Here is a 27,927-nt window from a genome sequence, read left to right on the forward strand (position 1 = left end):
GTACTCCTGGATTAATATAATAATTTTATTGGTTGGACTGTGTCCATTAGTTCAAACAAACATTAGCATTCATGCTCAATGCGTCGTTTAATTAGCACTTTTGTTTTGAATTTCCTTGAGTAAACAAAAGCCATAGTTTCTCTATACACTTATCAATTCCACCTTAAGATACATTTCTCCTCAACGGTTTTTAGCTTTCTTTGACGATCTGATATTTACTGGCACCGAACGTAAAAAAGAGGAAAGCTTTGGGGTAATTATGAACTTCAAAGATCCTACTGGATCGGTTTTGACTTTGAGAAATCGCCGTCTTTCTGAACCGCAAAAGCTACCAAAGCGTGTGTCTTTCAAAGATGAAGCATGGGTGATTAACATTCCCGCTCGCGGCGAAAACACCGTGGATTTGCGAGAGGGTGTTTTATTTACACGAGACGTCGTAGCAAGGAACTCCGTGTTAGCGAACGGAACATCACTCCACAAGCCGAACACAGGTGTAAACTTTGCCACTCTCCCCAACAACTCTCCGTATGCAAACTCGGAACAAACAGACACGCAAACATGGATGACTTCAAGGGCAATTGGTTCGGAACTTAGGACAAGTCGTGCCCCTTACAAGTCAATTCTAAAAGCATCAGCATCACGGATTCGTTTTGACGAAGATCATTTGAAAACGCACAACTTGAACGCAGCCTGCTTTGGAGAAGCCTCAAGGCATTTTCTAAACAATTACTTTAAACACGATACGAGCCATTTACTGCCATCAACAGACGTCGTGAAAAGAGTTGAGAGACCAGTTATAACCAGAACTTTGTCATCGAGGCGCTCACTCTCGAACACTCGCCCTCTTGGAACTGAGGACGCCTCGCTATTTAACAAAACTGGACGATCGGCTGGTAAGGAATTCACAGCAGGATCTAATAGAACTTTTTTTGATCACAACTTTAAACCCCCGGCCAGTGAAGGAAGGAGTAAGGCTGAAGGTGCCCCACAGCCAGGGATAAATTTCGGCATAGTTGGGGTTACGTATGGGGGTGTGAACCAAACGCCTTACTTTTACGACATCAGAGGAATCGCTAATAACGGAATAGCTGAATATTCTCGTGAAAAAAGATCTCCGTTCCACGACCGAACTCGCTCTGAACATTCCTCGGTTTCTACGCCGCAAAACCACTACTCTTCCCCTAAAAGACAGGAAAGACACTTGGCAGCAATTCCAGCTATTGAAGCTTTCAACAGACGGAGCCGTGGAACAGGACGTTATTCTTCGAGGGATTGGACCCACAAACAAAATGCAAGCGCAAAGAAGCAATTACCAATTGCTTGGCAACCTTCCAAACAGAATAATTTCTCAACAAAGTAGAGAGAGAGGATGGTTTGGTTAAGCAATGGTATCACCTCTCGTTCATTCTCATAAACAAGGGTGTAAATCCATATCTGTAGATTTACTTCCGTAAAATGCCCCTTTGGGAACCTTCGGATCTTGTGATAAAGAAGCAGAAAATAAAGATCTTCAAATGTTACAGGAAAACATGCTTGCGTGTTTAACGAAGATTTCCAAATTTCCCATTACACAAATTTTAAAACAATACATAAACCTCCATATTTTTCGATACAGACAGCATTTTAAACTGGATGAAGCAAAGATAACTGAAAGATTTCAATTTCTAACTGTCAGCCAACAAGGCCACTAGCTTGTTATCAATTTTTGAATCCCCCTCCCCCTTACACAGTCAAATATTTTCCAAGATACGACAATCCAACACAAATTGAGGAGTACAAATCAATTGCTTTATTGACTATGAGAACTGAACATTTTCTTCATAGACCAATCTTTAAACGTCCCACGCTAATAGGGTATTTAGACAATAATTATTCCTACTACGAACACAAAATTGCTTCATCCTTTCAGGCTAACTGTCTATCCACAGTCACTCGATGACCATCAACCGACGAACATTGATTAAACAACAACAAAAACTGCGCCATTCTGTCAAATGGTTATAGTAAATTTCCTATATGTTCTTCATTTTTACGATGATTAACATTGATTGTACAGTCCGAAAGTTACAAGAGTCTGAAACTAAGCAGCTCAATGATTTTACAAAATCTCTTCTCTCGCTGTCTAAATTCTGCACCAAAAATAGTCGGATCCAAGTTATTCAAATCGTGTCAAATATTTAACGAAAGTTGAGTTTGTTACAAATAAAACTAACCTGCCACTTATAAATATCAGTGTGTTTAGCCTTCAAAGAGAAACTGTTTTTTAAGGTTCCACCTCTGAAGGCTCCATATTGTCGAAATTTGCGAACACTGCTAACTTTTACCGCTCCGATTCGAAGGAGAATTATTGTAGTTGGAACACTACGGGTAACTAACAGGAACAATATCTAAAGGCATTATCTATCTCGTTTGTGACTAAAAGTCTCTTTTCATGTTTTCCATCCTTTGTTTATGATCTAAAACCATGTTTTTAGTCAAGCTTTCCATTATAAACCATTTTAATTCGGTTTATCCTTCCTTCTCTATCGTCTGCCTACCCAAACAAATTATCTTTATACTTAATTTAAGACCTATTGTCTGCTAATGTCTAACCGTTACATGTTTATGTTGTTACGTTACGTTGCGTTACTTATCAAGTCACGTTTTCCGACGTGCAAAACACCCTTCAGTTGGAAGAAGACCACGAATATCGATGAAGATGAAAAAAAGAAGAAAAAAAAAAAGGGAAAGAGAGAGAAAAGATATATAAGGAATAATAAACTTTCAAGGAACAAGGATGACTTGGGATGGACAAGATTAAACGGATTGATGATGACAAACTTCAACAAATCAGGCTAATTTCCCAAGCTTCCGAAGCCATAGAAGCAGTTTTACCGAGACTTCAGAGGAAAAGAGGTTCAGTAATAATGAAAGAGGACCTCAGTATACCAGCAGCAATCCATTAGCTCTTTACCAAAACCAAGGCGAGAAGAGCCATTCTGATATACATGCCGTACTCAGCCTGACGGAAATAAGCGGCTCTAGGATCAGAATCGACCTCCACGCTGCAAAAATGTACAAACACAGACTCTGTCAATTCCCTGGCCAGTAATTGATAACAAACAAACAAAGGAAGTTAATGCTCGTTTCTACCTCGCAAATTATTTTCAAGGTCTTTCATCAAGCTACTGCAGTGGGTAACTCACCTGATTTCATTTACACGAGGCAAAGGATGCATAACAACCATCTTCTCCTTGGCTTCTGTTAGAATCTGTGGTGTGATGACATAGCTTCCAAATACCTAGAGCGAAACAATCAAACCATTCAACCATCAATCAGTCAATCAATCAAATGATTGTCATTCAGTCAATAACTAAACCAATCAGTTGGCTGCTCAATAAATCAATCAGTATATTAACGATCCATCCGTCAATCAGTTGGATATCTACCAGTTCCGTCAGACAGATGGAGAGACAGACAGTCCACAACAAAATATGTATGTAAGTCAGTTGGCTAGTTGTTGCTTATATAGCTAAGATAGTAAGCCATCCAAACGATCACGAAGTCTCACTTCATTACTTTTTTTTCGTTCAAGTTGTGAACATTTCGAGAAAAAAAATGATTTTTGAAGTAAACAAATACACAACTTACCTTTTCGTACTCTTCTTGGCTTTCAAATCGTTCCCGTTGAATTCTTGTCACGTACAAAACATCTGTGTCAGGAAGTGCATCCGTAAGACTTGAAAATTCTTCCTGTGAAGAGAGAATCAGCCAATCAGATCCCATTATATGGCACTGCAGTTCTTGCTCTTAATTTCTCCGTTGGTTTTCGATCGAGGTTCCCATTCTCAACCCCAATCCATACTAGTGCGTTTTCGTTTGGATAACCATATTTTTTGGTGCATGTTCCTATGGGGAACAATACTTCCAGTCAAACTCACATTCGCATTGCAGTCTTGGGAAGTTACAATGAAAAACAGGTGACTTTTTCATGTATTCCGTGATCTGCACAAACCTTAAAATTTTCTGATTAAAACAATAACCAAAACAAACGTCGGACCTGAATCGTTCTCAATTTTGTTTGCCAATTGTGGTAACTTTCTTCCAACATCAGCAATGCACTCTTCAGGGCTTTTACGTCCAATCAACGCTTCAGTCAGCCCACTGTCGTCAAGACAACTGCAGCTGTGACTCACCTGATGTATTCCTTTCCTTCGGACATATTCCTTGACGGATTCAGGCATTGAAAGTGCTGCAGGTGAAACATAACGGAGCGTGACGTCATAGAGGCAAAGCAGTTTGGCCAATGAGTGAACAGTACGGCCGTTCTTCAGGTCTCCGACCATGGTCACCTTTGAAAACCAAATCAAAACAAAACTTTATCTAATATGATTAATTTGCGTATCTCTGAAAGTAAAAACTCGTTAGGGATAGGTACAGGGCAGATGTATGGTTTGCAACACGACTGGCCAGAAAAAAAATAAGTTATTTTGACCTTTCTCGAGATAACCTGTGCTTTGGATGTAAGATCACATTCAAAGTGTAACCTTCCCTTTGCACACCTTGTATTCGGACATCAGTTATCAGCAATCCATACTCTCATAGAACATTCCCTGAGCTATCTTCGGACTGTTTCCCTGATGGTTAGCCGCCTGCACTTCAGGAGGCCACATTAGCAGTAACACTCACCAATGGATCATGAAACCTATGCTGGTAGGTCATAGCATGTCCGGGACAGATATTAGAAAACATACATTCAGCACATTGGAGGAGTTTCGTTCCACGTTATCATCTTGGGCACCTCAAAACTTTTAGGTATTCACTAACAAAGTACAGCGGATTGTTTTCCTTACCGTCAGACGGTTTACAGTACCAATCTCCTCACGGATGGTAAACACATCCAATAGGGCCTGGGTCGGGTGTTCTCCAACTCCATCGCCCGCATTTATGACTGGCTTGCGGCAGTGTTCGGCGGCTTTCTGTAAATGGTAAAAACCCATTGCAATCCTCATACAACATTAACAAATTAAATTAGAGGCATAAAATGCAACGAAAAAAGAAACATACCGACACTTGGGGGAAAACCAGCTAGAACTTGCTAAAGGACTAGCTGACGGACTCACTGAGTGACTGACTGATCGACAGACTGACTGACAGAGAGACAAAGATAAAGATGGACAGACAGACTAACAGTTATGTAAGAGGATTAACACATCAAAATAAACTAACTTTAACAGTTAAGGGAATAAAATGCCACGAAAGGAAGAACAGAATCAGACAGTCACTCAGCTCAGTGGTTATCAACTACAAGCGACTGACAGGCAGACAGACAGACTAACAGTTCTGTTAGAAGAAAAGCACCAAAGGATAATAACAGACCTGTACTGCTCCGGGCTCAGGGTGTCGTATCACTACTACATCACAGTAAGATGACATCACTTGTACGGAGTCTGTCGTTCAAAATATTACCACTTGTGAGAACCGACAGCTTTGTTTGTTATCATTTTGAAGATAAAATTTAGTCTTACCTGGCCAAAACAGCTGTACATGGCTGCTGCCTCAATGGTTTACTTATTCTATACTTTAAGACCTTGAGGTGTAACTATCACTTTCTACCCTCAGAACAGAATCAACAAAATTTACTCTCGAAAACGTCACCAATCCAAGGAAATATTCTTATCCATATTGCGTCTTCTAAAATACTACCTGCTAGACTTTCTCCCTTCTTGGCCGATGAATCTTGTTCCTTCATAAAGATAACAGATCCACCCAGTCTCTGCATGGCGGCAGCAAACGATGATGACGTCCGTGTACTGACTTCGTAAAACAACGATGCCATCACCCTACCCTGTATAAAAACAAGGGAAATCAATCCGGTGTTGGGAGCCAAATCAATCAAATAATGAATCACAGTCGATACACAAAGCAGACGGACAAGTCTCATCTGTTGGTAAGGCGATAACTTTATACATGTGTGATGACAGACAACAAATCCGAAGGGAAGTTTGAGGAAGAGGCGACTGGCTAATATCCAAGCTTATCCTGGGATCTTTGGCATTAAGTGAATGAGAATAGTGCTACCCTCCGCCCCTGATGAGATTCTAGTACACTGCAAAATCCCTTTTCCCACGCCAGGAGGAGGGGGGGGGGACCCATCTAAACTCCTAGGAGGAGAGAGGAACTGTAAAAATAAGAGTATTACCCAAGAACTCAAGGTAGTGACCTGATCAAGGCTTGAGCCCAGACGATTTGGAATTTAGCGAACGAAATTACACCGTCCTATTTTCCCCAAATTTGTTTCAGAGCTTAATAATCTTCGGAGGAAATTATTTTCTGATCAGAGTTTTAACAAAGTATTACCTTAAGCAAATCCAGTACACCTTCTCTCTGAACGACCAGCCGCATCTGATGAGCCACGTTGAACAGGAAATGGAGCTGTGTAAAGAAAATACGCTCTTCTAAGCAGAACATCCTTACTAACAGACTATCAACAACAAGAAGGATATCCTTAGTCCATCCAAGATATGGCTTCAGGTATAAACCTTTTTGTGAGGTTGTGTTTCCAATTATAAGAAATTTACGAAAACAAATAAACATGTGTATATACAATAAAAACCAATATCAATTTTAAATAAAATCACACTCATCGAAAAGCATTTCAGCCTTTACCTTTCTTCTTTGCGATAGATTTCATTAAGATCTAGTTGTTCAATAACACTTTCCTTCTAACCATAGCATTTAACTGTATCGTAATTTAACAAAGCGTTTCAAATTACAGCTCTTTGATGGCTAATCTAGTTTTTAGAAGAGTGCGAGCTAAATCTTGGAGTTTTGATCTTCGTATTTTCAAGGTGGTATTTGGAACACTCGTTTGTGTCCATACTTGAGGAGTCAAGCTTACAAATTCAATCTCTGGGAATTTTTCCAAAGGAAGCTGGGAATACAAAATATATGAAGACAAGTAAAGAGAATTTGGACGTTGGTGGTACACCTCGCTCTTCAAGAGGAAAAGGTAGCCGTTTATATACCTGCTCTCTGGTGAATTTACTGGCGCTCAAAATGTGTTGACCCCAGATCACATGGGAAGGTACATGGGGAAGGGTCATTGGGACATGTGAATGTACACCTGGCGACACTGGGTGTGGAGGGGTATGGACAGAATGCGGTGCAGACTCTGGGGTCCCATCTGAAAAACAAAAAGAGAAAAACATGTTAAAAAGGGGATAGGAATAGAAAGAGGGCCCTTAAATTACGGGAGTAAAAGTCACATTTGTTTGAATGCTACCTTTCAGAGGTTGGTTAGTTTCTCCCGAAACTTTTTTTGTAGGAATTTCAGTCCCGTACTTCTGGTTGAGTTCATTTGGGGAGAAGAGGTGCTTTTTGCAGGAGCAGCACAAGCGCCAAAGTTTTACACCCGCGAAGCAAAGCAGCAGTTTTGGCGCGAGATATTGTCCATGTCACGCGTGCTTAAACTGAACAACGATTGAATTGTGAGCCTAAGTACCTCCTAAAGACACGCTGAGAGGTTCTGGTCCGCCATAATGCGTATCAACAAACCGATGTACAGCCGGTGGAAAGCCCCAGCGGGTGTCTGACACCTTCCTGGGACTGGGGGGCGGTATCTGAGGCTGCGGTTGCAATTGGTAGACGGGTGGCGCAGCTGGCAATGAACTGATCATGCGCACATCTTGTCCAGCTCCAGGGGCCGCCAGGACCTGCAGTGTAATAATTCTCTATCAATCTGAAGATCAACAAGAACTGCTTGCTACTGGTGACGACCTCAGCTACTCTATTTGAGCGCTCTGAGGTTACGAAGTTGTTAGCGGAAAATCTAGCTCTTTAGTTGAAAAACGTAGTTTTCGTCATTTTTCAAAACTCTCCAGACCCAAAGTCAGATTCAAAGACACTCAACAAGTTATCCTTTTCCAACACAGATCTAACCGGAATTGTTCACAGCCTCCTTCGGCACAGATTAAGAATCCGTGTTACCAAGCAAATAATGTTAATCGGCCTTCAACAACCAATAAAAGAGAGGAAAGGAAGCCTCACACTCACCTTTCCGTCAATAACCACAGTTTCACCCCTCAGCACAACTCTTCTAACACAGCCATTGACTTTCATTCCGGCGAATGGCGTCCACTGCGCTTTAGAGTAAGTCATAGCGGACGGAATAGTCCATTCCTCTCCAATTTCGACCTCAACGTATGTATCTTTCTGCTCGGGAAGGCTGAAGATTTTTCGTGGATTCGTGCACAGTCGAAGAATAATGTCCTAACACACGTTTAACAACTAAACGTCAGTTACACTTTCCCGAGGATCACTAATACTAGTAAATCCAACATATGAAGCAATACTGATAAACGTATTGGACAAAAGCTAACTACATGTTGGAAACACATTTGCGATGTTGCTACACTTATTTCACATAACTTGGATTATTGGGACCCAGTCTATTTCAAAATATCCCCTTTGACATTTTGTTGTAGCATAGAAAGACACATCATCAGTGCATAAGTCAGAACTCCATATACAGGTCGTTCATTTGACTATGTAGACTAAATCGGCAAGTGTCGCGCGAAATCTTATGATCATCCGCGATCGACAAATGGTTGGACGTAAGACAAAAAGAAAGATTACTTGTAGTCCGGCTAATAAAAGCCAACCAGTGCTTCCCTATTGTAAGCCTTACAATAAGGAAGCACTAAGTAGAAATGGATTTTCTTCATACAACCATTTCCTTTACTTCCTCCAGAGTAAATATCGGAGCAAACCTCACAGACTTAATTACACACGAAAAAGGGACTTAGCAAAAACACATTTGAGCACCGGGGAAGCTGGTGAGACGGAAACTATCCTCATCACTGTTCTATCCCTGCTTCCTTCTGACCCTGTTTGACAAAGGCTGTAAAATGTACTGCAAGCTTATGAGAAAATGAGAATTGATTCTTACTTCAATCGTTAATCTTTCTTGGTGCACTGCAGTTAACAGCAGAGGCAGCATGGTTTCCAGTCCAGGAAAGCCAGGCGGCGGCTTATCAGAATCTTTCTCTTCCAGTGTATGTGGTGCTACAAGAAAGAAAAAATTAAACACTTAAGTAAAAACCGCGCGACGATAAACTTTCATGCTGAATTATGTGCACAAGACCTAAGAGTTAAATGTTATCAGTTATAATATTCAGGCCAATGAACCTCACCATGATCTGTAGCAAAGCAATCGATGATGTCCATATTATCCCAGAGTGCCTTCTGATCTTCAGCCGTTACAAGAGGAGGCTTGACCCCAACTCTCTTGATGCCAATCCTATCCGCGTCATCTTCTGTCAGGAACAAGTGATGAGGCGATACTTCACACGTGACTTGGATTCCTCTCTCTTTCGCAGCTCGAATCACAAGCACCTACACACAATACAAGGGTAGTGGGGTCAGTTGGTTCAGTTTATTATCAGTTTGGGTCAGTTAGTTATGTTAGGAAGATTACATGAGAAACGCAGCGATAGTGAATAATGCTTTCTACTGCTCCATGATTATCTCTGAGGAACACTTCCTTCAGGAATATACTAAGACATTGCCAAAGAGCCCGTTCGGCAAAACGTGAGCAGAATCTCAAGACGACCATCTAAGGCTCAAGTTCTTCCCTTTCCAAGCCAGTTTCTATTTTTTTTTTCATTACTTTGTTTTCAGATGAAGAACACGACAACGCAATTCAACATCTGCTTTGGCACAAGAGGAAGAACGCCGAACGAGATGCTAGTATAAGGCTGAATAAGGCCAGATTGGAGGGAATGGAGGACGTAGAACTACCGCTTACATTTTTGTAGAGTGACAAACGGCCTAAACCGAGCCTCGTTGACTAAGGAGGAATGGACCACGCCAGGGGAGGGGGGTACTAATCAAGTAGCCCGGTTTTTTTTGCTCTCACCTCTTCTTTCCTTGCCACATGAGCTATATGAACTGGTCTATCAGCAAGCTCTGCTAGCAAAAGGATGGCAGCAGTTGTGCGTCCCTCGGCGTGGCACACCAGTGGTATATGTTTTGGCCAATGCTCAAGATGCTGGAATGAATAAAAATGATGAAAAACAATTTACCAACGCAAATAAAAACTTTTGACATGTTTACAACGTAACTGAAGCGCAATACATCCTATATATCCCAGCTGTAATTAAGAAAACTGGTGCAGAGAAAAAATCGCGATCGCTACGGCAGAGAATCCCGGATAGCGCTATCTATCGAAACAAACGAGGCCCCACCTTCATCCATGTTGACATATCGTCAAGTCTCAGAGTAGTAAACGTTTCATTGAGGTACATTTTTAGACCGGCAGACAGGTGGGCCAAATCCTTCACTGTCGTGTAGTTATCAGCACTGGCACCCAAGTATATACCATAATCACATCGAGCACCAGCAGAGGCCAACTGAAAATTGAGGATTGATAAAGTAAAATCTCAGTTGTACATTTAGCGTCGTGTCCAAAAGAAATTACAATAATTGTTCCTTCAATAAGATAAAAATTACCGATCTTACTTTGCCATTTAAATAGTATGGTATTATATTTACTCTTGTCACCCTAAAATCAGTCTCTATATTCTCCACACTGTTCTCTTTACATTTCCTAAGGTGCTGACAAGGAGAATTTGTTTAACAACTATGAGCTTCTTCTGTTGGTGATCATTTCCTTTATTCTCATGATCTAAATGTGTGATTAGGGGTGATAATGTGAGGAGAAATTAGACGCAAGTCAATTTTGTGGGTCTAAGAGTCAATAAAAGAGTACTAATTAGATATTTTTAAAACATGTAAATATAACAATGCCGTCATGGTAAACGGGTAACTCAAATGAAGCTCTGCTTTTTACAAATCATCTCCACCGTACCTTTCTAATCAGATTGAACGCTGATTCATCAACAATAGCGGGATTAGTGTTAGGCATGGCTAACACCATTGTCACACCACCAGCCAAAGCTGCTGCTGTCCCAGATGAGTAATCTTCCTTATGTGTCGCCCCGGGCTCGCGCAGGTGCACATGTACGTCAATCAACCCAGGCAGACGAACTGCGCGGCCAGATGACATGCAATCAATGTGAGTCTTCAGTTTAGGTGCTCCGCCGATTCTCTTTAGAGCCTACAAATCACAAAGATCTACTCAAGGGAACAAATTAAGTACACAAGAGAACAAATCAAGTTGTGACTTAGTACAAGGTCCATAAACATTATTGTTTACAAAATTAAAGACGTTCAGCGGATTCGTTCCAAACCAGACTTTCAGTTGGCCTCTCCACAGACGATAGTGACTCTACTTCGTGAGCCAAACGATTAAACATTCATTTAGTATCGTGAAACAATGTGCACAAGCATGTCATTTACTTAACTTCTCGTAATTACCTCAATAAGGAGCTTAGCACACTTAATGTCTGTGATGAGTGGTATGGAATAATCTATAGCCATTCTGCGGGTGCGGTAACCATGTGTTATATAAGACGACGCACGCCTGGAGCCAGTTCTCCTTAGCGGAAGGTTGATCACCAAATCAAACTTGTTCTGTGCAAGGTAATCTAGAATACTCTGCTCTGTGGCGCCATTACCTCCCTCCTCAAATGGCCAATCCACTGTTTTGACCTGCGTGTAAAGAACACCACTGGTTAAGGAAGAAGTCGAGAAACCCTGAAATGTGTTCGCCCTAATTATGAAGGAGATATGCAATTATGAAATTATGCGTATTTTTACATCGATAGACTTACCTTGCCTTCAAGAGTGACAAAAAATTTTCTACCAATAAAACTACACAATTCCCTGGCTAAAATATTTATTTTTATTTATTTATTTAATACTTATATTGCGCTTTTTCTTTTTTCTTTTTTGCGACCATTCCATCCATTTTCTTTAACACAGAGAAGTTCCAAGAAGCTCACAATGACACGATGTAAATACGAGTCAGTGAATTGTTTCTGCTAGCGGTCAAGAGTATTAAACAGGCGCAAACGACTGACAGACAGACTGCCTGACTGAAAGGTAAATTAGTGTTAACAACTGAGTTGAAAACGTAAACTGGCCACCGTAAAGAGTAAAAAGGCTGACGTTTCGAGCGTGAGCCCCTCGTCAGAGTGATTGGAAGAATTGTGGCTCGTGTGTAGGTTTATATTCAGAAAATATAGTTACGCTATTGGTGGGAATATGGTGACGAGAAAACAAGAATAAATTAGTCGAATGAAAAGCGCTCGTTGATACCGTGGGGGTTAAGAGTGCCGATTTGGAAGATAAACTTTTGTTCTAGCGTTTTGCGGCTTTCCGAACTATTTTTTGCTAAACTCTCCCACCGACGCAGCACCACAGTTTCTTTAGACAGAAAAAGTGGTAAACTAACTGTCTGACTAAATATGGGTGAATGGCTTTTCTCCAAAAATGTCAGTTGTAGCCGGACGGATCATTTCCTGACATGTGGTTACCACGAATTAAGACACAACAACCCTAAACCTTTTGTCCCTCTAAGCTTTCTTCAATGTTTGATAAATGAAAATGGTAGTGATTACTGACCTTAACCCCATGCTCCGTGTAAAAATCAGCTGTCCCTGGACTGGCATATAACTTGAATCCTAATTCTACCAAAGTATTAATGCTTGGTAACATCTCATTCTTGGACTAAAAACATTCAAACCACACAACAATAAAAATTATCGCGTTGTTCAAAGAAAGTTTGTAAAATGCTATTGGGAACAACTGTAGTGTCAAAAGAGAATGATCAAAAAGGGCACAAAGTAGCTAAGTGCTTAAAATCCAGATGGTTTTCTCTTTAAGCTCGTCCAAGATATCGAGGGTAAAATTGAGAGAAAAATATCCCTAAGGTTCAAATTGTTATCGGAGAGGAAAAAAAAATAAACTTTTGAGATATCAGTGAGGAGTAATGTAACTGTGGTCAAATTTGAATTTCAAGCCTGTAAGGCGGGGTCTGAAGTTCAAGATGAACTCAAGTTTGCGATATTTGGAACAGTATTGAAATTACCTTTCAGTGAAATGAAAACTAACTTAAATAAATTTAAACTTTTAAAAGTCATTGTACCTTAAAGCTTCCAATCGATAGGAGGATGCACTCTTGAGGAATCTTAAACCCAGTACTAAGCATACCCTTGAGGTAAGCTTCGTACCGATTTTCGCCAAAACAGGCCACTTCTCCCGTACTAGACATCTCCACGCCTAACATGGCATCTGCCCCAGCCAGGCGTGAGAAAGAAAATTGAGGTACCTTGATGACAAAAAAGGGAAAAAAAAAACGATGAAAAAACAAAAATCGATTTACTTTTTTTGTCATCTCTGACACAATCCTTCCGAACAAGATATGAAATGTTCGCTTTTTTCGTAAAAAGACCCTTTTCAATGTTCTACATTTTATTGAAAACACGGCGTTGTTTACGGTGCTGGTGACAGCATGTGCCGTGAGATAAACCGGAAATAATGCTAACGGTTTTTAATTACCGGCCTCAGAAGCGTCACATTTAGTCCAGCGATTGCATAGAAGTTCAAAAAAGAGTTTGAGCACTAAAATACGGAAACTGACGAAGATCGCTTAGTCATAAATATGTCTCTCCGAAATTAAAGAAATTACAAGACTAGACATTTCTGTGTTGAGGATTAGTGAAATAACGTGCGCCTGATAAGTCAGTATCTCAAAATTGAAGAAGCTCGTTGGAGCCAGACACCTCTGCTAGCTACTTTATTCCTTTCAAGTGTATTGAAACAGAACAAATTGACCCAAACTGCTCTTATGCTAAACGTTCCTTTCACCTTCACTCCAACTCGGCCATATCCCGTGCAATCCAAAGCTGGCTCGACAGGTACACCACAGATTGCTCGTGTTGCCATAGCGATAAAGTCGTGATCAAGAGTCTTGGATACAAAAGGAAAGGACCGGGACACACGAAGATTACATTCGATTACTTTCAGTTCATTATCCTGTGAATCGAACAATATAACTCACTTTAATAAACCTATCACCATTCGTAATTATCACGTGACGAGGAGAAAGAAAATTATCATTGTGGCATATTTCCCAATTTCAAATTCTCAATACTAACCAAGAAAGTAACATCTGGTCATCAGTTGGAGGAATTTGTTTTCAGATCATAGGAGGAAAACTTTAAATTAAAAAGGACAAGTAAGTTTTCATTTAAAAAGGCAACTTTCGCTTTTCCATCGAGGAGACAGTAGTGTGAGTTAAAAGGTAAAGTACCTCCCTGTTCATTGTGTAAATAAAATAGATTCCAATTTGCATCTAATCAGTTACAGGTCATATCTGATATTAAAATCGGTAACATGAGTGAGCCACTCGCTCACAGCTCGTGTGCGATTCTTTGACCTCAATTTGGACTCATCTGTGAACTAGAACTGAACAGAGACGGCAAAAAAAGGGTTCTTAATAAAACCATGTGTACATACAGAAGACAAACCTTAGCAATCAGCTGCATGTTAAAAGGCCCTGTGACCATTAAGGCTTGTCCAATATCAAAGCAGATCTTTCGTATCTTTTTGAGTGTCTCTTCATTCAGATCTTGTGGAGGTAAAACCATTGTAGCATCACCAGAATGGACACCAGCATTTTCTACATGTTCAGATACAGCCATGACAACCACCTCACCATCACTAGCCACTGCATCGACATCTATCTCCTGCAGAGACAAGTTGAGCAATTTGTGCAGATGATGATATTAAAGAAAGTAGGTAACTTGGTATTACGCAGGCTTCTTCAAAGTGAGATGTAAGCATGCTTGAAAACAGCTTCTCACCTTTGCATTTTGAATGAATTTGGAAATAACAACAGGGTGTTCACTGGATACAGACTGAGCATTGCCAAGGTACGTAACCATTTCATGATCAGAAAATGCAACATTCATGGCCGCACCACTGAGCACATAGGATGGTCGCACAAGACAGGGATACCCAACTGTGGCACAGAACTTTTTGGCATCCTGTAAAATAAATGTTTTCAAAAAGAGTGTTAATGATTCTCGTCGAAATTGGTCGGTCTGTGGTCAGTTGAATTCTTACAGATTTACTCTTTTCCCCACATTTTTAAGCACACATTTAATGCAACTTCTTAAACAGCTGTAACGTGCCATGCAGCCGCTGTACAAACACTAACACCTACACTACAGCTATGGCATATGAAAATATTCAGTGCAAATGAGTTGTCTTTTCATAACTTTAACTAATCAGTTTTACCAACGACGCTTCTTGAATGCATTGAGGTAAGTATTTCAAACATTTCTCTCTCCTCAATAGTTATTCTTTACATAATTTGAAAAGGATGATCTGTTTACGCAACATACCTCTAAAGTTGTAAGAACTTTCCACTGTGGCTGCAGAATTCCAATGTTGTCCAACATTCTGGAAAACTTGAAACGATTCTCGGCATTGTCAATCATCTCAGGAGAGGTGCCGAGGATGCGAACCTACACAACAAATGATGCAATAACATTACACTCATAGCAGTTTGGAGAGATCCATCTGACGAACCACTGTTGGCCAGTGACTTATTGGTGATGCATACTAAAGATAAACACTAAGGGTTTTGATCGCCAGTTACTCCACCTTTCACCTTTCTGAGCCTTGAAGCCCCAGAATGTCCACCGGTTTACATGTAAATGGGGGGAGAGGGAGTGATAGGGGGGAAGGGGGAGAGGGGGAAGGGGGTGGGGGGAGAGGGGGAGTAGGGGGAGAGGGGGGGCAGGGGGTGAATGAAGTGAATATTAGGTGCCATGGATTATTGGTTAATATCAATAATCAATTGACTGCTTGACTGATTGACCCCTACCTGTTGTCTGTGAAGCTGCATTGCAATGTTGTTTGGTAATTGTCCTCCCATGCTTAGGATAATACCCTCTGGATTTTCTTTCTCATAAATGTCCATAACAATCTAAAATAACAGATAGACACTTGTTAGGTGAAAAACTCATAAAAATGGCTTTACTACAAACCAATCTGTTTGGAAAAATTTTGTAAAAAGTTGAGCTTGGAGCCCTGTGCAACACTCACCTCAAAGGAGATTTCATCAAAGTACAGTCTCTCACATTCATCATAATCTGTACTGACAGTTTCTGGATTATAGTTCAACATTATGGTCTTTTTCTTCAACTAAAAAATAAAGAAAATTTGTGACTAGGACACTTGTGACATGGCGATAGAGGTTCTCAAATAATAAGGTTGACCTGCTTTCTGAGGTGATTTACATGCAAGGGGAATATCAAAACAACTACTACAGTGTACCTACCTTTCTGAGTTCTCTGATACAGCCTACAGCGCACCAATCAAATTCCACACTGCTGCCGATTCGGTACACCCCAGAACCAATTACCATACAGGCCCCACTCTCAAAGTCTATATCATCTTCACATGCATTGTAAGTCAGATACAGGTAGTTTGTAAAGGCTGGGTACTCTGCAGCCACGGTGTCAATCTGCTTTACATATGGAGTAAGACCATACTGCTGCCGAACTTTGCGAACGGCAAGTTCAGTACTGAAAGTAGACAAATAACCTTACATTCCAATTGGTCACAAAAGATAATTAATGAAGTTGCTGGCTCAGGTTAAGCAAATCAATAACGTTTTTCTTTTTTTTGAATGCTCAGATGTACAGATAACTGAATTTGTAGTTTGCCATTTAACAAGAATGCATTCTGCTAGTCATGATACTGAGCACCTGACAGAGGTGAGGAAACTGAATGACCTAATCCTATCAAACCATGTATGAATCCTTTTGACTGGCTACAGCTGGTGAGGTTAGATTTGAAAATCTTGCAAAATGATATAAAGGATACAAAATTTTCCATAGCTACATGCGCAACTTACTTGTGAATACACTTTGCAATTTGCTTATCAGAGAATCCTAGTTGTTTAGCTCCAAGTAAATGCTCATATGAGACTTCAGCTGCCTATAAAGGAACAAATGCACATACTTTTCAACTTTTATTCTGAAAAAAAACAAAAAAACAAACATACCTTCTAACTGATCCCTACAAAGCCAACTTTCACCCAGTTTGGAAATAAATAGTGTCAGGCCGAGTGAACAGAAATTTTGAGTTACCACCAGTAATGACCATTCTTTTAGGGAAATGACTTAACCCTTTAACTCCCAGATCAAATTTGTAATTCTCCTTACTGTCAACCATACAATTCTTATAATGTTAGTTCAGAGAATTAGGTATTGGATCAACTTATTATCCCCAAACTGATCTTTTTCTTTATTCTCATCACTGATCTGGTTGATAGCGTATTGATATTGTGAGGAGAAATTCTGCCTTGATCACTCATGGGAGTTAAAGGATTACATAGAGTTGAGATTTCCCAGTATTGAACAAGTAGGAGGCAATTAAGGTTGGCAAGTTCTTTTTTTGGTTTATTTTTTGGTGTTCAGGTCCATAAAAATGCAACAACAACAACATCAAGCTGCTAAGATAATCTCAAGCTTCACTCAACAAAAGATTAAAGGAGATGTACTGCTAAAAGTATTTTTTCTTTGCCAATTTTGGTTGAAAAAACCATGAATAACTGAACTTTTTTTGTTTTGTTTCTGGCCTTATAATCAATCACAATGTTAGTAGGAACATGATGGCAAACTGTGTCTGATTGTCTGATTGGATTGTTCTCGCAACATAGCCACTTTCCAGAAAAATTTCTCATGATCAGGATTTTCTGAGTGTCAAGATAACAGTAGCTAAAGTTGTATGATTGTTGCATTTCTGATTATCATTTACATTCTTTTGTTATTCACATATTACATGTATGTTAGTGTTTCAAGTAATTATATATTCAAGTTTAGTACAATTTGACTTCTTACCTTGTTTTCAAGTAGCCATTTAAAATTCTAAAAGAGTTTTAATCCAGCAGCTTTATTTCAAATGACTAGTCAATTTTTAATTTGTTATAATGGACATGTTTAGCTTATATATTAAAGGTTAGCTATTAATAGTGCAAGACATTACCATGATTGTCGCTAGATGCTTTCTAACTTTCCCTGTCCTTGTAAAGCAGTTAGTTGGTTAATAAAAATGTTCATAACGTTTTGAGTTTAATTTGCTGTTTGCTACTTCAAACTCTCTACCTTCTCTCTGTGCATTAAGGGTGTAGATGTTGATGACGGTTGACCAGGCTACAGGGAGCATAAATCACCAATAAAACATTGTCAATAAAACAACACTCACGAGTGCAGCATAAGACAATATTATTACAAGAAATTCTATACATATCAATGAACAAAATTATACATTGTGTCCTAGAATTCACACAGCTGCTATCATTTAAAGGAACACCAATACAAACAATCAAAAGAAATTTATTTATGTCTGTCAACTAGATGAATTTCGGTGCCCTGTTAGCTTGTATTAATTTTTCAATCATGCCAACAAAAAGCTTTTATGATTTGAGTTGTTCTTATGTTGTCTAACCTGACAATAGTAACTGATCCATTGATTCAAAAAAGGGTAAGTTAAGTCATGCTAGAGAGGAAAATGTCTGAAGAATTTGTTCTTACCTCAGCCTTTTCTCTGTAATTTTTCAACAAAAGTGCATAATCCATGATGCACTTCATGCGGCTCAAAAACCACTTGTCAATCTTTGTCAGCTCGTACAGCTTATCTATGCTGTACCCTTCCTTGTATGCAGCAGCAAGCACATGAATACGCTGATCAGAAGGCTGCTTCAATTCCTATATCACAGAAATCACAATTATTTTGACAGAAGGGTTTTACTAATGTCAAAAACCTGAGTAGAACAGACTATTTGTAACCCTTACACTCCCAGGCACATAGTTTCTACAAACTATTTGGTACACAGTCAAGGACATAGGTGATGAAGATTGTACAAAGAAAAAGGAACTTACCTCATCAGATGCAGTATGGCCATGAGAATCAAAACCCAGGTTTGACTCGTCCACCATCCTTAGGGCTTTCTGTAGGGCCTCTTCAAACCGTCGTCCAATAGCCATTACTTCTCCAACACTTTTCATTGAGCTTCCAATCTACAGATTGAAAAGTTACATAAGAATTAATCATTTCATTTCACAACTGCTTAGGATGTGCCAAAAGTAATTTCCTCAATATGAATTTCACCAAATAGCGCTTGCCAGCGGTAGTGTCTAAGCTAAAATTCCTCACAGCATGGTAGGTGATTCTTACCTTTGTATTAACCTTGCTGAACTTGCCCAAGTCCCATCTGGGAATTTTAACGACGACATAATCCAGGCTAGGCTCAAAGCAAGCTGTTGTAGAGTTGGTGACTGAGTTCCTTAACACTGGTAAGGGTCTTCCCAGAGCTAACTTTGCTGCAACATATGCCAAGGGATAGCCTGTAGCCTTTGATGCGAGAGCTGAACTTCGAGAAAGCCGTGCATTTACCTCAATGATGAAATACTAGCAATCAAAAAAAACAAAAACAAAAGCAGGTAAAATTTACATTTGCATAGTTGTTTATTTAAGTGTACTATGAAGAAAAAAGTTTTTATCTTTTTCTCATCATTTCATGTTATTTTTGGCATAAATGCACCACGCCCCATTTGCACCTTAATTCCACAAAAAAGAAATCATCAAATAAACAAATACAGAAACTACTGAAGCAAAGTGGTGAAAAGAATCCAATACACAAGACTGGGATAGAGGAGAGTTATAGTAATAACACACATACTTCATATAAAAAAAAATACAAACCTCTTTAGATTCTGGATTAAGAGCATACTGTATGTTACATTCTCCAACAACTCCAAGATGTCTGATAACCTTGACAGCACAAGTGCGCAGCATGTTGTATTCTGAATTGGTAAGTGTCTGACTTGGAGCAACAACAATGGACTCTCCAGTGTGGATACCAAGTGGATCAACATTCTCCATGTTACAAACCTACAGGGAAACAATGATGGATTGGTAAAAAATTTGACTCTGTACTTGTCCAAAGTAGCAAATCCAGCCAGAGCTTGTGCTGGTTTCTGTAGCATGAAGATATACAAAGTACTGCTTCTTCCTTGGTCCATTACAGGTTCATTCAACAACAGGTAACCAAACAACATGTATGTTGCATATTCATTTGGTGTCTGTGCCTGACTAATAAGACAGCGAGAATTCCCAGCAGGTGGATTGTGAGGTCTCAAGCTATAATCCTGTTGTTGATGCGGTAAATCAAATTGTTCTTGACCGGACACGGATGGCCTGAATTGCAAATTAGCTGGGTGCACATTTAATGTGCAGCCAGCTAATTTGCACATATATATATATATCTTTCCAGCACAAAGCTACTCATCATGCTCTCCCTGCAGCATTTTGTCAGGTTTTCTGGTCAGTTTGGTGACACCTATTTATACTAGGTGGAGAGAGGCACTGTGTTGGGAAGGAGAGAAAGTGTCTTGCCTACAAACATTACACTATCAACTGACCATTTCTCAAATACAGTGTCCACCGCCCTAACCATTTTGCCGAAGTGTCTCCCCAACTACTGTATACATAACACATATGTTTTTAGAGGAATTATATGATCACAATTTTATCACACTGTACTATACTCACTGTGATGCAGTTGTCAAAAGCATCTCTGACAACCTCATATTCAATCTCCTTCCATCCTTTCAATGATTTGTCCAGGTTCACTTGCTTGGTATGGGCAAAGGTTGCATTGACAAGGGAAACCAGTTCTTCTCTGTCCTGAGCAAATCCTGACCCCAAGCCACCAAGTGCAAATGCTGCCCGCACTAACACAGGATACCCAAGTCTTTCAGCAGCAGCAATAGCCTAGACATGGATTTCGACAACACCCATAGGAATGTAACTAATTCTTGTCAAAACTGTTTTTGTAATGTGATAAGAATACATGAAAGTCATATATTTGTACTGCGGAAAATACATTTTAAGCAAATGAAGATCATTGCAGTATATACTCAACTTAAGCAGTTGAGAAATAAGGCCTGAAAAAAATTCAGGCCTGAACGGGAATCAAACCCATGACCTCTGCGATACCGGTGCAGCGCTCTAACCAACTGAGCTATCAAGCCAACTGGGAGCTGGTCAATTGTGAGTTCGTTATATACCCGTAGATGGAGAAGGTGTGATAAGAATACATGAAAGTCATATATTTGTACTGCGGAAAATACATTTTAAGCAAATGAAGATCATCGCAGTATATACTCAACTTAAGCAGTTGAGAAATAAGGCCTGAAAAAAATTCAGGCCTGAACGGGAATCGAACCCATGACCTCTGCGATACCGGTGCAGCGCTCTAACCAACTGAGCTATCAAGCCAACTGGGAGCTGAAAAAACTGAAAATTGACCAGCTCCCAGTTGGCTTGATAGCTCAGTTGGTTAGAGCGCTGCACCGGTATCGCAGAGGTCATGGGTTCGATTCCCGTTCAGGCCTGAATTTTTTTCAGGCCTTATTTCTCAACTGCTTAAGTTGAGTATATACTGCGATGATCTTCATTTGCTTAAAATGTATTTTCCGCAGTACAAATATATGACTTTCATGTATTCTTATCACACCTTCTCCATCTACGGGTATATAACGAACTCACAATTGACCAGCTCCCAGTTGGCTTGATAGCTCAGTTGGTTAGAGCGCTGCACCGGTATCGCAGAGGTCATGGGTTCGATTCCCGTTCAGGCCTGAATTTTTTTCAGGCCTTATTTCTCAACTGCTTAAGTTGAGTATATACTGCGATGATCTTCATTTGCTTAAAATGTTTTTGTAATGTCACACCAGTATACAAAAGTTTCTACAATTGTAGAGGTCCCATCATAATAACAGAAAACAGCTTTTTAGCATACATCATGAAATAATAATGTCATTGGATCCAATTTTTTGCATGATGGCAAGAGCTATCAAGGCTTAGGTTTGTGTCATTCACCACTACCCCCTCCCCAGCAGCTCACACAAACATGCACTAACCTGCTTGACAGAATACACTGCTTCACTTGGGGCAACTCTCTCCCCAATTTCTGCCAGTTTCTCAGCAAACATCTTTCTGTCTTCAGTACAAACTATAGAACTAACTGGAGTCCCTAGTGTTTGGACACCATACTTCTCAAGTACACCACTTGCTTGAAGCTCAATGCCACAGTTCAGGGCAGTTTGACCACCAAATGACAAAAGGATACCATCTGGGTGTTCACTTTGAATGACCTAGATTGTACATCAATAGGAAAAAGAAAAAAAAATATTCATTAAAACTGACTATTGTCATTATTACTTCGAGAATATGAAGTTAAAATTTAAAAATCATATTATTCTAACAACAAAAAGGTCAGCTTAATTACCTGAGTGACATAGTTGGCTGTAATGGGCAGAAAATAGACTTTGTCTGCAAGGCCTTTTGATGTCTGCACTGTAGCAATGTTAGGATTCACCAAAACAGTTTGGATACCTTCTTCTTTCAGAGCTTTAATAGCCTGCAGAAAGTTAAGAATATTATATATAAGCTACATACCTGCCCAGAGATTACATGATAGCAATATACAGGCACTGCGACACTTGCCAGCTATTTTTTTGTGTCAAATTTATATTACTATTCCCAAAGTGCGTCAGTTAAGTAAAGCATTACATTTGTGGCCTCACCTGTGACCCTGAGTAATCAAACTCTCCAGCTTGTCCAATAGACAAACCTCCAGACCCTAAAATCAAAATTTTCTTGGATCTGTGTTCACTGGGGGAGACTAATGGCTCAAATTTCAGTGACTGTTGAATCTTTTCCTTAACTGATACTGATTGCTCTCCAGTTTGTTTGAACTGCTTGACTGTGGACAAAAAGATGTCAAACAACAACTCTAAGTCCTGTGGTCCAGCCATATGTTCTGGGTGAAACTGCACACTGAAGAATGGCTTGCTGTTATGAATTATCCCTTCATTTGTTTGGTCATTAGCATTTGTAAACAACACTGACCACTCAGGTGGCAGAGAGTTGGTGTCAATAGCAAAGCCGTGGTTCTGTGTGGTGATAAAACAGCGATCTGTGCCATGATGTATGCAAGGAATATTGTGACCTCGATTTCCATACCTACAAAATGAACATAATTGTAACAGAATGTTTTCCTGTGGGCCTGCTGAAACATTTACATGATTTTGTTTTACAAAAAATTAATACACTTTTAAGGTAACTGTTTTGGTGCATCAAAAGGCAAGTTCATTTTTCACAGAATTTCCTTTCTTTGTGTTATGTAAAATTTACTTCTTGAGACCATTTCATGATTGTAAGTCATTCAGTGGAGAGCTTTTAATTAGTCCTGACCACTGCAACTATGTTTTGATTATAAGCCCTTCATTGGAGCAAAATTAGACAGGTTAGGGAGATAATAAAAGTACTTTGCTGTCCAATAGACTAACACTGCAAGTATCAGCTTTTCAGGTATAAGAGGAGTTTTCCCTTTTTTCCCAAAGAATTCTAAAGTAATTTCTCTAAATTGCAGCATTATTAAAGATGAGGAATTCTTTCCTGTTATAGTGTAGATTTTAAAAATATGGTTTTCATAAAGGCTGATTAACAACAAAAAAAAAGAATGCAGGAACAAGATTTTCTTCAACTAACTTCATTTTGAAGCTTTTACATCCAACAGCCAATCCCAGGAGCTGATGACCAAAGCAAATTCCAAAGAGAGGTTTAAGATTTGTGCGTTCAGTAAACTTTCTGATATTGTTTATAGTATCAGTAGTGAAAGTGGGGTCTCCAGGACCATTGCTTAGAAACACACCATCACACTCTGCAAAAAAAAAGCAAAAAATAATCACTGACTGAAAAATATCTTGCTCTGAACTACAATGTGCTAACTCCATCATTTACATGAACAATAGACATCCTACCAAGAGCAAAACATTGACTAAGGTTGAAGTTCCATTTCGGTTAGGATTTCCCAAATAACTTGATGTGTCACCATCACTTATTTGCTAGACTTCTCCTTTACCAAAAACATGCGCAGGTAGCATTAAGAGCAAAAGAGAAACATGAAAAATTTGCTCATATTCTCAAACTATGCATTATAAGCAGTTGAATGCACTTTAACAGAGTTACCAACAAAGAGCATCAGCGTTCTCTAGTAGTCAGCGGTCTTTAAAATTTGCAAATGTGTTGGAACTCCAATCTCTTCCTTGGAGGCATTCTTGTGTGTGCTTTGAGCATTAACTTGCAGCATTGTGAGAAGTGGCAGCTCATTGTCCAGGCAGTTTTCCCCACCCCTTCCCTCCCTCTTTCCACTGTTTATTTAGTGTGATGGGTGCCTGTTTCCCTTCCCAGTGTGGGGGCTCATGGCTGGGTTACCAGGATTTGCTGGCCATGGGAGAAGTCTCCATCTAGAAGCTGGCTGCCAATAGTGGATGCTCCTGGATGTTTCAGGCACCCAACTTCTACTTAGCAATGCAGTAGTTAATTGGTGATTACATTTTTCAAAATTTGAATTTTACTTATTGTACCACATGTTAGTGAAAAAACTTACCTCCTTTTTCTACATCATCATTGAAGTTGTAATTCCAAGGAACAACTTTAACAGCAGCTCCTCTGGCAATGAGACACCTTATCTGGTTGTATTTTATTCCACAATCTACAGCAATGATCTTTAAATCACCAGCTGGGTTATAAACAACTGGTGCCTGTCAAAATAATTACAGTGCAACAAATTATTACTGTGTAACTTCTGTTTCTCTAGTAACCTCATCAAAATGACCAATCTATTACAGGAAATAAGCTACAAATTGCATTCCTATGTCAGCTATGCTCTTGGTCAAATGCATTAATTGGCCCAATTGAAACAAGAAATGAATAAAGGAGGAAAGCCTCTCTAGAAACTTTGGTGCAGCATAAATTGGAGTGTTACATGATAATTTGGTTTTACCAACTGAAACAAGATTGTAAAATGGCCACTGTGAAGGGTTTCCAAATATCACATTTTGAGCATTCGCTTTAGAAACTGTTTACAGTGGCCATGTTTTTTTTTAATTTGGTAAACTAATAATTTACATTTTTTTCAACTATTTCACATTTTACCAAAGAGTACTTGGTAATTATCATAAAGCTTCCTTCTTATGTAAAATTACGAAAACATTATTTTTAGGTTTTGTTATTTTATCAATTAAGGGTAAAACGAATCAAATTGTCTGATCAAGTTTGTATTTTCTTCATTCAAGTACCAAGTATTACTTAAGAAACCTCAAACAAATTCAAAATCATAGGTATGAAAAGTCTATAGATATTTATGCATGTCACCTAATATCCCTATTCTAACAAATGGAAAACCCAAAATACTACCTATGGTATGTGTATTTTCTCTTGTTCCAAAGTGGACAAGAGCTGAACTCATAATAGATGCAGAAAAACACACCTCACCACAGAATAATCCTGACAATTTAGAAGATGCCTGGTCTTTAGAAAGCCCTCCAATCTGATTTGATCTTTTTGAAATTTTAGACTTATAAAGCTAACCTTTGATGAAACCTCTGCGACTAAGTTTCTCTGATTTGGGTCGTCAAATGGTACAGACTCTGGTTCAACATCTTCAATCACCACTTTTCCTAACATACATCCTGTTTCTCTTATCTTTTTGGTCAATGCTCTTGTGTCAATACCTGAAAGACACGTATTTTAATGATGTAAGAAATCAAACAATGTTGAAAAAAAAGTATTGAACTACTGCCTTGCCACTGTTATTACTGGACAACTTTGCAAGTGCCAACAGAACCTTGCTAAGTCTTCTTCTTCTCTTTAAGACACCAACATAGTGAAAGGGAGAAATCCCTATGAAGACAAGAATCAGAGGGTTGCTCCTCAAAGACCATTCATCAAAGTCTATTGTCACCAGTTTCTCTGGCAAAGACCTATCTGAAATGTTAGCTGAAAGATTAAATCCCTGAATTTAAACATCAAATTGGAATTACACAAGAAACTTTCCTTTAGTTTTTCTATTTAATATTAATTAGAACTTCAGTAAGCCAGTTATCATTCTGCTAGAGGCAGGAAACTTAAAATAGGGGTATATCCTTGGAACCCATTTCAAAAACCATTGTTTACAAATTATAGACTATTTAATTTGTGTTGGCTGGCAATTTTAGAGTTTACCACCTGAATTGTATTCATTTGTTTTAACATTGATCACCTAGTAAAAGGAAGATCTCTCAAAGCATCTTGGAATGCTAGGAATAATGGAATGGACTATTATACCATCGTCCCTACATCCCTTCCCAATCAACCATAACATTTTCATACAACTCCTGAAAATGAACTACAATTTCTTTTTTCAAAAAATACCTGATCAAAACCAAACAACTAACCACTAATTCCTGGTACCCCCTCTTCTTCTAGCCATTGAGAAAGTGATTTCTTTGCATTCCAGTGACTGTACTCTTCCACATAATCACCAACAACCAGTGCAGCTGCCCAGATTTTATCTGACTCAAGCTCAGCTGTTAAACCATACGAGTCCTTCTTTCCATCTGGGACTCCATAGTTTCCAATCAGTGGGTAGGTGAGAGTAAGAATTTGACATCTGTATGATGGATCTGTGAGGGATTGTGGATATCCAACCATACCAGTCTGAAACACTAATCATAAAAGTGTTAGTTATTTATTTACCTTTTCATTTATAAATTGTTTTTTTTTTTAGACCTATTGGCATTAAGAGCATATTTTTTTGGACTTTGAGTCAAATGGTGTTGGCTTAACCCATCAACCCTAAGATCTGATTTTAAATTCTCCTCTCTGGCTGCTATACATTTTATAATAAATTAGCTACAAGAATTGGGCACTAGGTCAAGATAACAACTTCTACCTGATAAATTGGAGTATTCTCATTACCTCTTTGCTAGATAGTTTATGGATATCATAATGAGAAGTTACAAGTTTATCACTTGTGGGAGCTAACCCTTTATCTCCCCAGATCTCATTAGTAATTCTCCTTACTGTCTGCCATATAGCTCTTGTGATGTTAGTTTGGAGAACTTGGTATTAGATCAACTATGTAATCCCCTTATTAATATTTTCTTTCTTCTCATCACTTGTCTGCTTGATATTGTGTTTATATTGTTAGGAAAAATTCTGTCGTGGTCACTCATGGGAATTAAAGGGTTTAGTGAATGTCATCTCATCCTTAGCTAGCTTTTATGTCTTAAAACCGATTATCCATATTTCTAAACATGCCTGTTTATGATAAACTCTCTGGCTTTAATGTAAGAAAACTTTATTTACTGATATATCTACTATCTTCCAAATATTTTCCTACAAGCTCCCAGCCACATTTGTGACCGGATGTCACATTTCATGCTTTGACATCCGGGACCTTCTCAACATTGCTATTGCTCATTTACCACGTGCCAACATAGCTACTGCATCTCTACCACGTGCAAGAGGTTACGAGAAAACTAAGCCACACTACATTTTCCTTAATCGTTCACATAGGTACATCAAAGATTTCCTTCATGTCATTTCCCTTTGGTTGGTTTCATATGACAAAGTTTTTTGTCGAATCTCTTTACCAGTAAGTAAAAAAATGTCGTTTCGTTAGAATGTATTCTATTCAATGACAGAAAAAGCTGTACACGGAGAAAGCAAGACTTAATTATGTAATTAAAGAGTCACAATTCCATTCTCCTCGCATATCAGAACTTACAGCCTCTAAAATTTCTAATATAAAACAGTCTCTCACTTTTGAACAACGATTTCACGGGCTTATTTCAACCATTTCGGTACTGTAGAGGAAAAGGGATCGAACACGTGAGTTCGATGCTCGACTAGTCAACTTTTGAAAACAAATAACACTAAGTAATGCCTTACCAACTTCACCAGCAACGCACTTAGCTGATCCAAACAGCTTCCCTTTGTATACAGAACCATCATCTAAGATCAAACTGGCTAGCTTTGAACGATTCGACGCCATTTCCCCTTCGTGCATAGATTGTTACTGTGGCCAAGTCACCATTAGCCACTCTGAGTTAATAAAAAATTTGGCGCGAT

At 39.1% G+C, this 27,927-nt stretch overlaps 2 protein-coding genes across 3 annotated transcripts; one reads left to right on the forward strand and one right to left on the reverse strand.

Annotated features, from left to right (window-relative positions):
* Positions 1-126: 126 nt before the first annotated feature.
* Positions 127-2,304, forward strand: LOC131790525 (uncharacterized). Its single transcript, XM_059107735.2, has one exon. The coding sequence runs from the start codon at positions 260-262 to the stop codon at positions 1,358-1,360; it is 1,101 nt and encodes a 366-aa protein (XP_058963718.2). The 5' UTR covers positions 127-259; the 3' UTR covers positions 1,361-2,304.
* Positions 1,769-27,899, reverse strand: LOC131790524 (multifunctional protein CAD). 2 transcript variants are annotated; one of them, XM_059107733.2, is made up of 41 exons: positions 27,748-27,899; positions 26,250-26,519; positions 25,405-25,547; positions 24,422-24,575; positions 23,521-23,692; positions 22,554-22,992; positions 22,256-22,387; positions 21,888-22,121; positions 20,515-20,736; positions 19,666-19,854; positions 19,138-19,371; positions 18,843-18,980; positions 18,495-18,668; positions 18,066-18,113; positions 16,814-16,896; positions 16,235-16,481; positions 16,000-16,098; positions 15,779-15,880; positions 15,294-15,416; positions 14,751-14,933; positions 14,415-14,633; positions 13,753-13,920; positions 13,031-13,213; positions 12,508-12,612; positions 11,359-11,592; positions 10,850-11,098; positions 10,227-10,391; positions 9,899-10,030; positions 9,174-9,375; positions 8,930-9,045; positions 8,035-8,250; positions 7,484-7,694; positions 7,008-7,165; positions 6,340-6,414; positions 5,686-5,827; positions 5,359-5,429; positions 4,833-4,958; positions 4,176-4,331; positions 3,631-3,732; positions 3,186-3,280; positions 1,769-3,044 (listed from the first exon to the last, which is right to left on the reverse strand). In XM_059107733.2, exons 1-41 carry the CDS (start codon positions 27,863-27,865, stop codon positions 2,942-2,944), a joined length of 6,732 nt encoding a protein of 2,243 aa, XP_058963716.2. In that variant the 5' UTR covers positions 27,866-27,899; the 3' UTR covers positions 1,769-2,941. The 2 variants fall into 2 exon arrangements, with proteins under 2 accessions (XP_058963716.2, XP_058963717.2); XM_059107734.2 differs by lacking the exon at positions 18,066-18,113.
* Between the last annotated feature and the right edge of the window lie 28 nt (positions 27,900-27,927).

This window comes from Pocillopora verrucosa, chromosome 2, assembly GCF_036669915.1.
Source record: "Pocillopora verrucosa isolate sample1 chromosome 2, ASM3666991v2, whole genome shotgun sequence".
Classification (NCBI taxonomy): Eukaryota; Metazoa; Cnidaria; class Anthozoa; order Scleractinia; family Pocilloporidae; genus Pocillopora; species Pocillopora verrucosa.

Excerpts from the sequence above, each read along its gene's own strand:
- LOC131790525 (XM_059107735.2), top strand. The coding sequence starts at position 260 with ATGAACTTCAAAGATCCTACTGGATCGGTTTTGACTTTGAGAAATCGC.
- LOC131790524 (XM_059107733.2), bottom strand. The coding sequence starts at position 27,865 with ATGCACGAAGGGGAAATGGCGTCGAATCGTTCAAAGCTAGCCAGTTTG. Across the intron at positions 24,576-25,404 it reads TCGCAGAGGTTTCATCAAAG|GCACCAGTTGTTTATAACCC; the intron begins GTTAGCTTTATA and ends TTATTTTGACAG. Across the intron at positions 14,934-15,293 it reads AAGTTCTTACAACTTTAGAG|GATGCCAAAAAGTTCTGTGC; the intron begins GTATGTTGCGTA and ends TTTATTTTACAG.